This window comes from Engraulis encrasicolus, chromosome 5, assembly GCF_034702125.1.
Source record: "Engraulis encrasicolus isolate BLACKSEA-1 chromosome 5, IST_EnEncr_1.0, whole genome shotgun sequence".
NCBI lineage: Eukaryota > Metazoa > Chordata > Actinopteri > Clupeiformes > Engraulidae > Engraulis > Engraulis encrasicolus.
In genome coordinates, this window is record NC_085861.1 from 15400199 (window position 1) to 15416060 (window position 15862).

Here is a 15862-nt window from a genome sequence, read left to right on the forward strand (position 1 = left end):
CCTCCGTCCATTCAGCGCTACATCCAGATATTACAAAAAATAAAGAGCGATTTTTATTACGCACGTATGTACACAAATGCAAAAACATGCAGCAACAACATTCTACACACACACACACACACACACACACACACACACACACACACACACACACACACACACACACACACACACACACACACACACACACACACACACACACACACCACGACGAGGTTGGTAAGGGGACTGAAGTCATGTGCAAGGGAGAAAGGAGACTGTTCAACCTTTGACTGGCTCAATTCCCAGATGCAAATTTAACTATTAGTCTGAGAGTGAGGCACAAGAGCAAAACTGGCTATCGACGAAACAGATCGATGTCACCTGCTAACGACACAAGCGCTCCAATTAGTGTAACCTCTACTGAGGCAGACACACACACACACACACACACACACACACACACACACACACACACACACACACACACACACACACACACACACACACACACACACACACACACACACACACACACACACACACACACACACACACAGCATTTCAGGGCTGCTATTTGCTAGCTTTGTTTTCAGACTACAATGCCAGGCTGCTCATTCTATCTAAAGAGAGTGCTAAGCACAGTGCAGGCTTTTCTATTGTCTGGAAATTTCAGCGACGATAAATTTAGGCTTGTATGGTTGTTAGCTACAACAGAGGGCTTAAGTCAAAATTGCATGACAGAGAATAAGACTTAAAAAAAAAAAGAGCATAACAATTTGCTTGAACACCCCAGGTCAAACAGAGGGAAAAGGTGAAATGTAAAGAAAAGTTTCAAATAAACTACAAGAGAAAAGCACAAAAAACACATACACATAGGAAAAGGACACACACAAACCACACACACACACAGGGACACAGACACACACACACACACACACACACACACACACACACACACACACACACACACACACACACACGGTAACCTTATTTAAAAGAAGAAAAAAAAAAACATTTAATGTATAGAGTATTTAAAACATTACCTCTCCACATTTAAAAGAGAAAAGGGGGAGAAAAAAAATCTAAATGGCTAGAGAAGGTTTCCGTCATGCGGTGGGGCCACTATTGCTGTTGATTTAGAGGTTTGCACATAAATCAGGGTATGCTGATTATTTACAGACCTGAATATCACATAACAGCATCACCAACGAGCTGCACAAAGGTCGCTATGTAATCTTAGCTAGCCGGGGCACGGATAGCCATTAATCCCAGGTCAGCGGTATACTTAACCATTCCAAATATAAAATTTTACCCCACACACACACACAAACTTTCAAAAAGAACCCCCCGTACACCGTACACACTGACACACACACACACAAACGTACACACTGTACGGTACGTACGCTCTACTTCCACAACCACCACCACCACCTCCAACCACACACACACACACACACACACACACACACAGACACACACACACAAACACGCACACCAAGAGGGAAGTGTTTTCAGTTGAACCCACATCTCACTGAGACTTGAAAATACACTGTATTTTTTACGCTGTAAAAATGTACCAAAAAAAAAAAAACAGTGACCTGACTTGCAATAAATTATAATTTAAGTGTGTTTAACCCACAAAACTCTGTGGCCTTTTTTTACGAGAAATAAATGTCAGTTTACTGTTTATCGTGAAGAAGAAGGGGAAAAAAAATTGCAACCTGTCTGCACCAAAAGAAGGGTGTCCAATTGCGCTTCAAAAACAAAAGTTGAAGCACAGCTGGGGGAAAAAATGCGAAAATGTGAAATATGAAAGAGCATGTGGATGGAGGTGAAAGCAAATGAAAATGATGAGGGCATTTTTTTTTTTTCGCAGCCGACAAGCAAGAGAAGTGGCGACGCAGCTGAATTCGGTTCCTACTTTCTGGGCTTTATTACGTCGTTAAAAGCAAGAGAGGGGGGAAATGTAGGGTGTGTGTGTGTCAGTGTCTGTGTGTGTGTGTGTGTGTGTTTGCGTGTGTGTGTGTTCGGGGGGGGGGGGGGGATTAGCGAGGTCATTAGCCAGTATTGTCTCCCTGACATGATTAGTCAGGTAGCAAAGTCCATTTGTCACCTGCGCTGGCAAATTGAGTTGATGCAGCACTAGGGGCTATGGGGACTGTATAATATCAACTTGATTACGTGGAGGCAGCTGCGGACCTGCCACCGTACTGCGTTTGTCAGCATTAATCGTTAGGGCCCCGTCACAAATCCATCAGCTCTGCAGATAATTAGGCGACCGGGCCCTCCTCCTGTAATGAAGATCGGGGAGCAGAAACCCTCGCCGTTTCTATCATAATTAAGAAAACGAAGAAAAACTGTTACCGCCAATAAGGCCAGGGGTTTCATTTAGGGATTTTTTTTGTTTTTGTTTCGGGTTGAGGTTTGGTTTTCACCATGCACGTAGGATCCTGCACGATTCACCTTTTGTGTCAAGCAAAGGCAGCTATTCTTCCAGTGTAGTGTAGTGCACACACTCATACACTCAGGCCTCTCAGACGTGAATGAGGAAGCCGTACTTAAGGACAAAAACATCCCTAAGATACCATTCACAGGAGCATAATAGAGACGGTAGTATGTACACACACACAAACCAACACACACACGCACGTGCACATACACACACACACACACACACACACACACACACACACACTCTCTCTCTCTCTCGCGCGCGCGCTCTCCCTCCCTCCTTCTATCGCTCTCTCTCTCTCTCTCTCTCTCTCTCTCTCTCTCTCTCTCTCTCTCTCTCACACACACACACACACACACACACATCTTTTACTCTCATTCATAGGCTTCACAGACAAAACGAAATAATTGCTAAAAGAAATACAATACCAAAAAATGATTAAATGTGCAACCTGTCCAAAAATGTCAATGCAACCTGTAGATTAGCAGATATGTGTGTCTTATTTTTTAATTATCGAAAGTGAGTTCAAACCATGATAAACAATATACGTCGAAACACACCACAAAAAATATACAAAACACCAAATGTGTCGTCCTCTCCATTTTAAAAGGAGCCTCAGCATTGCATTTTCAGATGTTCGTACTGCTATGAGGTCCAGGAGGCGTAGAAAGAGCAGCAGCTATGATGGGTTGGGCAACGCGCCGCTTTCTGCAGCCTGGTCTGGCCACCTCTTTCTGGGGCTTCCAGTAGCAAGACGAATGGCGTTCCCTGGTCCTCTACAAATAGCAAGGGAGTACCCCATTCCCTGGTTCTATACAACTAGCAAGGCGTATGCCGATCCCCCGATTCTCTGGCACTAGCAGGGAGTATACCATTCCTGGTTGTCTACTTCCAGCAGTAAATATGCAGTTCCCTCATTCTCTACCTCTAGCAACGCGTATGGCATTCCCAGATTGTCTTCCACCAGCAGGGAGTATGGCTGGCGTTCCTTCCCCGATTCTCTTCCTCTAATCCCTGACCTAACCCCCACCCGCACCCCACCAACACTCTCCTCCGTCCACCCAACCAAAAAGTATTTCAAGTCAGGCATGCCACTACTATCTCAGCTAATCAACTTTCGCTCAATTAAGTCTGCTCGCTCGGCAAAGCATCGGGGGAAAGGAGATGCTAGCTTTTGGTGCAAGACCAAGCCTCTACGAGCAGCACAGCACGGCACAGCACAGGCCAGCACAGGCCAGCACAGCACAGCACAGCTAAAGCCAGGCCAGCACGGCCATCACAGCCAGCGAGCTCGTGGTGTAGTAGTGTAGTGAAGCAAAGGTGGTGTGTTTGCCGGCCGCTTCACGCTTTGCTGTTCCGGCTGGTTATTATTGGTTGCTGGTTTGCGGCGCGGCGTTAACTGTCATGACAATACAAAGGATGGAAAGCACTCTCCGGTCTGCCAGACTGTGATTGACCATTACGGGCAATGATGTATACGCCTGTCAAAAAGCGAGACAAATAGATCAATACGAGCGTTGCGGAGGGGGGTCGCGGTGACGGCATGTTTCCATGTAGGAGCTGCCAGGCCCGATTACCGTGGCCCATCACGCCTCGTGTCAACCTCCCTCCAAACGTTTTCCAAAGCCTGGGTGGGTGAGGTGAGGGCAAAGACCATTAAAATCTCTCACCGTTTTTCGCCAGAGTGAAGAGAGAGAGAGCGAGAGATGGAGGGAGGAAGGGAGGGAGAGAGAGAGAGAGAGAGAGAGAGAGGTGATGGAGGATAGGACTGTAGAGTGAAGTTTGGGGGGGGGGCAACTTTGCCAGAGTCTTGCGTCATAATCCTCACTCACTATTAAGGTTTCTGATGCCATGATGTTGATATTTACTTTGTGTGTGTAGTGCGTGTGTCTCATTGTGCATGTGTGTGTGTGTGTGTGTGTGTGCGGTAGACAAGGAGACAGCACAACACAGTGTATTGTCTGGATTCGAAACAGAGAAAGTTAGAATGGTGGATGTGTGAGTGAGTAAGCCTATAAGCGGGGTGGTGGATGCACATTCCGCATTTAGGCCGATGCACAGTTAGGTTATTGCTGGCGAAGGAAGGCATCAGAGTGGGGTATTTGAAATGATAAACCTGCGGAGTTCAAAGTCTTTTTCGCTGCCTGCCTTTCGTGGCCTCCTGTTCTGTTCAGCTCTGCTCTGCTCTCTGCGCCTCATATTTCAAAATCTCTTTAAAATTCTATAACTGTCTTTTGTTCACTCCAGTTGTTAATGCCTAACTTCAAAGGCTGAAGCTCATTAGTCGAGAGGTAGAAATCCCTGTCACTCATTTACATTTGTTAAAGGGGGCTGAGAGAGAGAGTGAGAGAGAGAGAGAGAGAGAGAGAGAGAGAGAGAGAGAGAGAGAGAGAGAGAGACGGAGGGGGGAGAGAGAAAAAAACTCTTCAAGTCCGAATCCCTAGACTTCAACCTTGATAGTCTTCTCCACTCAAAGTCTGGTTTTGTTAATGTTGCGACTCGAGCAAGTAAACACGATTCGGTCCCATGACCAGAAGAATGCGAGTCAAGAGATCCCTTGAGTGGCATGTGCAAAATGGGATGAGAGGGGGTCACATTCTGATTTTCAAGAGTTGTACCCTAAGTCTGTTAATCAGCCGAGCTTGGGGGTTGTTAATAAGCTCTACATAATTAGGATTTGACTGGTTTCCATTATCCTAGAAATCCTCCGCGTCTTCTTTCACTTCCGTTTCTTCCCCTCTCTTTCACTTTCCAATTTTCCTCAAAATTGGATGCGAGGATTTCTCTTTTCTGAGCAACTTTTTTTCTCTTTTCTTTTTTTTCTCCCTCTTTTTAAAAGGGGCAGGGGGGCGGAGAGTTGTCCTTTGAGTGGCTAAAGCTGTCAGGAGCATGCGTGTCTCCACGGGGAGATTTATTGATGTTTATCGGGGATGAATAGATCAAAGGCTGCCACATGACAGGCGATCAATCACGCATCAAATCAAGGATGGCAATCCTCTAATAAAACAGAAAAGAAAGAGAACCAGCTCACGCCAGTTTTTCCTCATTCCCCCATTTTCTGTTCAGTCCTTTGGCCCCTTTCGCCTCAATCTGTGATTTAATTATTCATTATTACTGAGGTCTATAACGCCGCAATAAGCCTGGAGAGAGAGGCCCTCCTTTCAGTTAACGTTTTCTAGTGAATATTTTTCTGGTCAAACGGACTCAAATAAACATGTCAGCACATAAAAATCAATAGCCGTCTTCTAGATATAACACGTGCGTCTAGCTTGTAGTATTTGCCCAGGTTTACTACTTCCCACCGCCAGAATTCTATAATACCCCGTGTTGTCATTACAACGTTATTGTGGAGAGATTCGTCTTACACCAAAAAATATTTCAAATTTCTATTTTCAGCATAATTCTCTGAATGCTTACAAAACAAACCCACGAGGCATGAACAATTTGTGTTGATAAAAAGAAAAATGAATTGTCAAGATGAAACAAAAACAAAATATTTCTGTGATGGCTTTGTAAGATGAGAATCGTCAGGGAGCTTACCTGCTGATCGCCTGGGTTCTTGCTGCTTTCTCCTCGGCATGGTGACCCGTCACCTTCCACAGTACTTTTCATGCAGGAATCAAAACAGCAGTCGATCAAGGGAGAAAAAAAACTATCCAAAATAACTTCAGAGTCTAGTTTGATTTTACACTTCTGTAAGTGGAGTTGGTGGATAATGTAAATTATCCCAGCAAAAAAAGCCTTTTCACTCTTTCACAATAGATGACCGTGTCCCTTTTCCGAGAAGTGACGGACTTCACAGGATGAAAGAAATGGGCAAAAAAAGTTTCTCAAGTACAGAGACGGTACAGAGGCTGCGCCTATTCATATCATGTCGATCAAAGCTCATCTTCGCTCATCACTTTCTAGGCGAAAAAAGCGGCAGACACTGAAGTCAAGTTTCAGTCACTCCCCTTATGCCATCAGGAGAAGAAGAAAAAAAGATCACAATCTCACCCGCGTTACTCAGAAACGGTAACGCTTGGACTCTCGAATCAATAAAGTGAGATGGGACAAAAATGGAAGTAAACACCTCCAGTGTGGGAACAAAGCTTCTTTATAATATTTCCGAGCAGGACACGTTTCTTGTATTCTGTCCTAAAATCAAAAAAAGATCAGAAAGAAATAGGCAGACATTAGATGGTTAATATCAGTCCCGTCCCCACGCCACCACAACAGTCAGATCAAGCCTAGCCGTCGGCGGATAGTTTACGCTCTCGCTGTTCCTTTGCGCCAGTCGTGGAGAGACAGACGGCTTCTACTTTGCTACATTACGAGTCGCGAGAATATTTCTCGCCGCTGCTCCCCAGTCTGTGTGCGGGCGGTTGATGTCGCTTGATGCCGTTGCACTGCGTGTGAGGGGAAATAAACAAGATGCAGGCATCCACCCTCTCCAGAAGATCGACACGGACTAATTTCTCTTCTTTAAACTCCAGGGAGTGAGCCGGGGTCCTGTCTGATAGGAAAAAAACGCGTTGAGTCCAGAAGCGTTTCAGACAGTCTCAACTGATAGACAGACGCATCGAGTGGCCTTTCCTGCTTCACGTTTACTCCTCCCCTCGCCCTATAAGCGTCACACTGACAGTGAAACCTTCCTGTCAATCTATTTAATTGTCTTGTTTTTTCCTCCGATAACGACGAAGGGGCTTTATATGAAAAATGGACACATTTGTTGGCCAATTTCATTCCAATTTTAAAGATAAAGGTACAAGGCTACAAGTAGTAATATCCCATTGGTCAATGTGTGATATGCCAATCATAATCTTATCATACCGTTATCACTCGTGTAGGTAACGCGGGCAAAAACAATTTAGGCTATTCATTACAACGTTATAAAGGTGTTATGAATACATCACTAAGTTAGTGTGTCTTCTGCCTTTGTTACTATTGCTGAAACACATGCGTTGGGTTGTCTGACAGTGTTTAATAAAGGCATTTCGTGTGTGGAAGGTGCCTTGTGCTGTTTTCCCAGCTCAGCATTCCCCTGCGTGAGAACAAGGGAAGCTTCGCAGACACACTTTGCATCTGACGACGCAGCCTGCATGGCTAGTATCTGGGACTTCTTTATTCCTCAGAAATGCGTGCAGGAAATTCTTCAACTTATAAAGGGACGTTTGAAACTCTAGATTGATTCGTTTCACCTTACTAGGAAGGAAATGTTTTGCACGGGAAGGGGAGGGACTCGGGAATCCAACTGTAGCCTAAATGCAACATTGCACGCTGCAGTCCCCCCGTAAAATAATGTTTACAGTTTAATTTTATGTTGTGGTGCACCCTGTTTTTGCACTATACGTACGGCGATTGTGTCGATGGCAATGTGATGTTGGACTGGAATAGGCTAATTAGTTAACAGCAAGCAGATCCCTGTTATTACGGTAGATGGTCATTCCCGCCTATCGGTGTGTCCGAAGTGACCGTGAACTTTGATATTTCTCACTCGTGGATGAAATGCACCGGTTAGTTTTGCAGCGAAATGGTAGGAGCGCCTTTTCGGTGTTAAATGAGTATTGCGGAAGAATAATCGGTGCTGCTTTAGGAGTTCACGTTGTGCCGCGGCGTACCATAATAGACCACTCGTACTCGGCACATTTCATGGATTTCAAAGGTTCGTCCATTCCAAGTTCAATGAAAAAGCTTGTTGTCACGAAGCTGAGCCAAGATTTTAGGAGTGCCGTTTCTTTGCAAACTGTTCCTGTACCAACACCAGGCGACGAAGATTTGTTGGTAAAAAATAGGTAAGTAGCGTTTCTACCTACGTGTCTTCTATGATTGCGTACTTGACCCCTTTGAAAGCATTTGTATTATGCAGATTATTATATAGCTAACCTTCATAGCTAGCTAACATAATGGAAGAATATGCACGCGCAGCAGTGTGACATTTTGGGTCAGCTGAATAGCGCCTTACCTTGACAGACGTCGTCTTATTTGCATAGTTAGTCATCAGCTGTGTACTAGAAAGACACTGAAGCCGACTAGTCTCTAGTAGTTTTTCAAACAAAAAAAAATTTGTTTGTATAAAGACGTGTGAGGAAGCTACCACTACGTGAGAACGTGTCCCAAGTTCCGCCCCAACATCTGTCCATCAATCCATCTCTGCATCTTGATCTATTCCATTTTATTACGTCACCAACCTGCGATATGATATTCTGCCACATTTGGCACGGCCTACGGGTAGACCGGAGAAATGTGTTCAGATACACAAGCCCGTAAGGTCACTTTCCGTATCCACACAGACAACATTGCAACTGTTATTCCCAGTTTCTGAATTATTTGACAAGTTGTATTGTTGTCTGGGCTAGTGCATGAGGTGGTCTGTGGATGACCGTCACCTGCCAGCATAGCTTTCAATTGAGAATTCTGAGTGTAGAATCGTTTACTTCCTCACTTGTGTAGCCTCGACACCTTGGTATTCTTTTACATTCTTCATTTTTAAATCAGAACAAACTTCCACAGGCGTATTTTAATATTGTCTTCACCAGTGTTGCAATAGATAGACCTAGAGTTGATGTTTAGTGAGTGCAGAAGGCAAAGGAGATAAGATAGGTGAACATACACCTTGTAAGAGGAACTCCAGTCTTTGTATAAACCATGCAAAACATTGTGTCTTGTTACACCCTGCTTTGCATGAAAAGACTAGTTCAGTGCTCATCTGGTTGCCATTGTGTAAGTCTGCAGGGTTTGCACTTTCTATACACATAGCCTGCATACCTACACAGTCATATGGAATAATTGAAACTTTCAGGGCCATCTCAGACTAACACAGTATCTGTAAGCGCTGGACCATTGTCCTATTACTATGTCATAAGTTGTAAAGTTCACAGCATAATTTTGCTAAATTACCCAGATATTTATCAGTTTATTTACTCATCACTCAAGTAGGTTAAACCACCGAATAGGAACTTTTGATTTCCCTATTTCATTTTTTTTAAAAGTTCAGATTCTGTAACACCCTTACACACATTTCAAAATAATAGCCTACTCTGATTCTGTTTCCAAGATCAATAAACAGGCAGGCTACTGTCTGCAACACGCTGTTTCGTGATTGTGATTTCACCACAGCTAAGCTTAATTGTGAATATGTTTAGGCACCACAGTGATGTATATTAATACCAACATGTGTACATTTCTTTCACAACTGGTTATAGCATAAATTGTAATAATCAAAAAATGCATTCCAACTGGTTCTGGATTTTTCTTTTTTGACATTTTGAATATCTACTTGAATTCCCTTCATGATGTTTTTTTTTTTTCATAATGTTTTCATATTATAGTCATATCTAGCCCCTCATTATAATGTAGTGTTACATCATGATCATAAGCTATTTCCAAGGAAAGTACAAAAGTCTTTTGCACCTCTGTGTGTGTGTGTCTGTGTGTGTGTGTGTGTGTGTGTGTGTGTGTGTGTGTGTGTGTGTGTGTGTGTGTGTGTGTGTCTGTGTGTGTGTGTGTGTTGTTTATCATGTCAGGAAGCACATACCACCCTGTCAAGTAAACTGACCGGTTTTCAGATTCCATTCGCAGATAAAATCCTCGTTCATTTGAGGATTTTGGTATACTTGATCTTCATATGACTTTCGGCAACTATAACTATGTGTGTGACAATATTAAGTTGTTTGCTGCATGTTCAGATGAAATCGTTGTTCATTTCAGGATCTTGACGCATAATGTTACACTAGACTCTCTTAGCTTTTTTACGGTGTACGTGAGTAACACTAAGTTAATTGTAGTAGTTAACTGTAGTGTTTTTCTCTCTTTTTCTCTTTTACCACAGGTTTGACAAATATTCCTATGCGAGTCACACTAAGTTAATTGTAGTCTCTCTCTCTCTCTCTCTCTCTCTCTCTCTCTCTCTCTCTCTCTCTCCACATACTATGTAGGTTTGTGGGCATCAATGCCTCGGATATCAACTACTCGGCGGGGAGGTACGACCCGTCGGTGCGTCCGCCGTTCGACGCCGGGTTCGAGGGGCTGGGAGAGGTGGTGGGGCTGGGCCTGAGCGCCAGCGCCCGCTACACCGTAGGAGACAAGGTGGCCTACTTCAGCGAGGGTGCCTTCGCCGAGTACACTGTCATCTCAGCCAAGAAGGTGAGTGCAAGAAGAGTACAGTGGAGAGGAGTAGAGTAGAGTAGAGTAGAGTGGAGTGGAGTGGAGTGGAGTGGAGTAGAGTAGAGTAGAGTAGAGTAGAGTAGAGTAGAGTAGAGTAGAGTGCACGGTCATCCCAGCCAAGAAGGTGAGTGCAACTAGAGTGGAGTAGAGTAGAGTAGAGTAGAGTAGGGAGTACACTGTCATCTCTGCCTAGAAGGTGAGTGCGAGTAGAGTGGAGTAGGGAGTAGAGTAGAGTAGAGTAGAGTAGAGTAGACCGTCAGCCAAGAAGGTGAATAGTACATTAGAGTAGAATGGAGTAGAGAAGAGAGTAGAGTAGACTGTCATCCCAGCCAAGAAGGTGAGTGCAACTAGAGTGGAGTAGAGTAGAGTAGAGTAGAGACACGGTCATCCCAGCCAAGAAGGTGAGTGCAAGAACAGTAGAGTAGAGTAGAGTAGGGAGTACACTGTCATCTCTGCCTAGAAGGTGAGTGCGAGTACAGTATAGCGTAGAATAGAGTAGAGTACATTGTCATCCCAGCAAGAAGGTGAGTGCAAGTAGAGCAGAGTGTAGTAGAGTACAGTAGAGAGCAGAGTACAATGTCATCTCAACCAGGAAGGTGAGTGCGAGTAGAGTGGAGTAGGGATTAGAGTAGAGTAGAGTAGAGTAGAGTGGAGAGTAGAGTACACTGTCATTCCAGCCAAGAAGGCGAGTGCAACTACAGTGGAGTAGAGAGTAGATACAGTAGAGTAGAGTAGAGTGGAGAGTAGAGTACACTGTCATCCCAGCCAAGAAGGTGAGTGTGAGTAGAGTAGAGTAGAGTAGAGTAGAGTAGAGTAGAGTAGACCGTCATCCCAGCCAAGAAGGTGCATGCAAGAAGAGTAGAAGAGTATATCCTATAGAACAGTGTTTCCCAACCAGGGGTACGTGTACCACTAGGGGTGCGCGAGCACACTGCAGGGGGTACGTGGAAAAATGAAAATTTAACAAATATATGGAGCTTAGTTACATTGGGATGGAGAAAGTGATAAAGCACTTGACTTAGGGGGTACTCATGGCACAACGAAAAGGCTTAGGGGTACACAAGACAAAAAAGGTTGGGAAACACTGCTATAGAAGATAGTCAATGGCAGGGTTTTTTGTACATTTTTACACTTAGAAGCAGAAGCAACTAATAATTGGTAATCAGTGTTCAAACAATGAGTATGCTCATGGGGGACAGCCGTGTCCTAATGGTTAAGGAGATGGGCTTTAGATCAGAGGGTTGCAGGTTTGAATCCCACCCTTGCACTCCCAACCTCATTCCATGGCTGAAGTGCCCTTGAGGAAGGCACCTAACCGCACACTGCTCCAGGAACTGTAACCAATACCCTGTACTTGAATAACTCTAAGTCGCGTTGGATAAAAGTGTACAGTAGTCTAATATAATATAATATGCTTCTTAGATAATCCAGGTCTGTACAAACAAACAAAAAGTCATTAAATCCACCACCCTTACTTCTGCTACTACAAAACTGTCAATGATGCCCAGGTACAACAATATTTAAAATATATAATGCATACAGGAGACCTCTCTGGAACTAAATACACTCTAAAAGATGTTGAATCTCTAAGTGGTGAATTGACACCACATTTTTACTGTGCAAGTTAGGAATAAAACAATGTAAAGGCACTGTACAACAACATTTACAATATGTAATATTATACTATACACAGGTGGTGCCGGTGCCTGCCATCAAGCCGGAGTACCTGGTCATACTGCTGATATAGTCAATATATCAATATCAATATATAGTTCTAATCTATCCAGGTGGTGCCGGTGTATATATAGGCACTATACAACAATATTTAAAATATGTAATATTACATTGTATACTGTACACCGGTGGTGCCGGTGCCTGCCATCAAGCCGGAGTACCTGGCCATACTGCTGTTATATAATAATCAATATATCAATATATAATATCAATATATATAATTAAAATATACACAGGTGGTGCCGGTGCCTGCCATCCAGCCAAAGTACCTGACCATGTTGCTGATATAATAATCAGTATATAATATCAATATACTATCAATATCAATATACAGTATAATTATAATCTATCCAGGTGGTGCCGGTGCCTGCCATCCAGCCGGAGTACCTGGCTATGTTGCTGAGCGGTGCCACGGCCCACATCGCCCTGCGCCGCATGGGGGAGCTGCGGGAGGGCGAGACGGTGCTGGTAACGGCCGCTGCCGGGGGCACAGGGCAGTTCGCCGTGCAGTTCGCCAAGCTGGCCGGATGCCACGTGGTGGGCACCTGCTCCTCGGACGAGAAGGCGGGCTTCCTGAAGACCCTGGGCTGCGACCGGCCAATCAACTACAAGGCGGAAGACCTGGCCGCCACGCTGCGCAAGGAGTACCCCCGGGGCGTCGACGTGGTCTACGAGTCGGTGGGCGGCAGCGTCTTCGACCTGTCCGTCAACGCGCTGGCCAATCACGGCAGGCTGATCATCATCGGGTTCATCTCGGGCTACCAGTCGGCGTCCGGGATGCAGGCCATCTCGGGAGGCGCGCTCCCCGCCAAGCTGCTGAAGAAGTCGGCCAGCCTGCGCGGCTTCTTCCTGCCTCACTTCATGTCCGACTACGGCGAGTCCCTGGCGGACATGATGAGGCTGTTTGCGAAGGGCAGACTGGTGTGCGAGGTGGACCGCGGGGATCTGCACCCCGAGGGGAGGTTTGTGGGACTCGAGTCCGTGTTTCGCGCTGTGGACCATATGTATGCTGGGAAAAACCTGGGCAAAGTGGTGGTGGAGGTTTACCCTGTGATCGAGAGTAAACTCTAATGGGCTTTTTTTTTCATAACCAGAGATGATGATGATGATGATGATGATGATAATAATAATGCAATTACTTGTTAATGGAGGTGGACCCGGTGATCGATAGTAAACTCTAATGTTTTGGAGGTTTTTTTGTAACCAAAGATGATAATAATAATAACGTAATTACTTGTCAATTAATTGACGGGATTGTTAATGACTTGAACTGTGAATTGAAATTATATTTTGCACTGTTATTAATGTTTGCTTTTAATGCATCATGGAAATGCTGCTTTTTGTGGGAGAGGTTGTGCTGCTGTACTGACCATATGGTGAAAAAACCTCCCCTGTGTGTTTCAGTATGTAAATACACGTATGGCCTAACTGCCTTATGATCTGCAATGTAATGTCTACTCAAGTCAGTCATTGAATTTAACAAAATACAACTAGGATGTTGGGAATGAGGAGAGAATGCTGGATGTTTCTGATTTTCATATTTTTTTTATTTCTCATCTTTCAAATAAAATTAAAGTGTTCTTTTAGTACTCAAGCGATTCAAAATGACACATGAAAGACGTCTTGTTATTGTTTTCTTTCTAAAAGTTTTTTTTTCTTCGCCTACAGTCTTTTCATTTGGGTTTGTGTCTTTTATTAGATTCCCACCTTATGACAAAACCGCTCGCTCAAACTGGCATGATATTAAACATTCCTGAGGGAGACATGAAGACTGCTGTCATCCACCAAAATAGCACATGTCTCCGCTCGTCATGACGGAGCTGCTCAGAATTACATTTCATTGATTAGCATAGTACATGACACATCTGAAGCGGGCCCGTCTTTTTTAGAGGAAATTTGTGAGGTGTTAGTAGTCTTTAATTTCAGGGGAGTGCTTTTTAGAAGGCTATAATTGGCGTGTGTACAGTAGGGTTTTTTTTTTTTTTTTAAAGGACTGTCCGTGTCTCATTCTTTTTGCTGTCTTTATTTTGGTTCATCAAAGTAAGACTGATAAATCATCCTGCTTCAACAGCAACATGATCTATTATTTGACTACAAATCAATGCTGACATTATTATTTCATTATTTGCGAATCCAAAACATTGCTAATTATTTCATCTCATAATACACCTCTGCCATCAAAAAACAAAACATTCAAACTAATGATGAATTAATTGTCACTTGCTTGATGATATCATTTGAAGGTCTCAAGCTTACATGTCAATACTGCTACTTTAAAACACGGTGAGAAAATAAATATTCCCGGCTCATGATCAAGAGGGGAATTCTTTATTTAGCCACAGTCTCTTCCCCTCCTTCTCTGCATTTGTCCCCATGTTGTTGTCACTTCATCGTCGTCATTGTTAAAGCTAGTTGTTTTCCAGTGCAATGGAGAGACCCCACCTCAGCACCTTGTTAATGACAATAACAGGGGACAGAGTGTTGATTAATGCACTAAGGTAATAATTAGTATACATACATAGCTGCCGAAACTCACCCTGTTTTGGGCATCATTTTTGCAACAGATATTGCCACCACACCAACAACATGTTGTTAAGAGAGGGTTCTGGGGACAAGGTGTTGTCTGACAAGGGGTTATTTTCTACGACGAGACCAAAAAAAAGAAAAGGTGAGAGTGTGTTTATTCAACCGTTCAGTGCAAACGACGGTGCACGACAATCCATGGACACTTTTGAAGAGATGTAAAAAAAAAAAAAAAACATTAACAACAGACACACCCACCCCTCCCCCTCTCCCTCTCTGTCACACACAAACAAACACACACACACATAATCTTTTACACACATACACACACACACCTGTTTCCACCTGGGAGGGAGAGTTGCATGTTCATTGAGTGTGAACATGCCATTTCCGTCTCCAGGTGGCCACTCCAAGCGCACCCCAGCGAGAGAGAGAGCAGTTGCAGGTGTGACCCCAGCATGCACAGAGCTGCCGGCCGCTTTTCCTTCCAGGCTGTCCGAGCCAGTCAGCTGTGTGTGTGTGTGTGTGTGTGTGCTGTACTCTACTACAGGTACAAGCGATTTGAACCCGCAGTCAGTAAGCCCATGCACAAGATCCTGCGTGTGTGTCCTGTGTGTTTGTATTTGCTAGATGTTTTTCACCTGTAAAGCCTGTCTTTGAGTGTGGCTTAGGAGCTGTTTAAACGTAGCAGGATATTTTTATATGTGGATATTTTTTTTTTCCTGGTTACATTGGTTTTAGCCTTCCGCTTCCACGTAGCAGATATTTAAAATCCAGTTATAAAAAAGCAGGCTTTTAAAATATCCTATTTAGGGAGCTGAAACGCATTTGTTGCAATGGAGGATTTATTTTTATCCACGTTTACACCTAAACAGGAGAAAAAAATATCCTGCTAAAAAATATTGTGGAAACAGCACCTTACTTATTACTATGCTTAAGCCTGTTGTCATTAGTAGTCAGCAGGGTGCGATTTGTCGAAAAACCAGAAGGGGGGATGTGTTTCAGAGTTTAAGTAATATCAAT

The 15862-nt window shown here is 43.9% G+C and overlaps 2 protein-coding genes across 3 annotated transcripts in view; one reads left to right on the top strand and one right to left on the bottom strand.

Annotated features, from left to right (window-relative positions):
- The window catches only part of LOC134449008 (teashirt homolog 1-like), a 63398-nt gene extending 53792 nt beyond the window's left edge, over positions 1-9606 (bottom strand). The window contains exons 1-2 of one of the 2 annotated variants that reach the window (XM_063198740.1): positions 8382-9606; positions 5978-6574 (exon numbers count right to left, since the gene is read on the bottom strand). In XM_063198740.1, coding sequence (XP_063054810.1) covers positions 5978-6017 — 40 coding nt within the window. In that variant the 5' untranslated portion in view covers positions 6018-6574; positions 8382-9606. Of the gene's footprint in view, positions 1-5977; positions 7270-8381 lie in introns of those variants that run through there. The other variant, XM_063198739.1, reaches the window with a different exon arrangement.
- Positions 7397-14628, top strand: LOC134449009 (prostaglandin reductase-3-like). Its single transcript, XM_063198741.1, has 3 exons — positions 7397-8211; positions 10354-10561; positions 12671-14628. Exons 1-3 carry the CDS (start codon positions 7925-7927, stop codon positions 13385-13387), a joined length of 1212 nt encoding a protein of 403 aa, XP_063054811.1. The 5' UTR covers positions 7397-7924; the 3' UTR covers positions 13388-14628.
- Positions 14629-15862: the final 1234 nt, after the last annotated feature.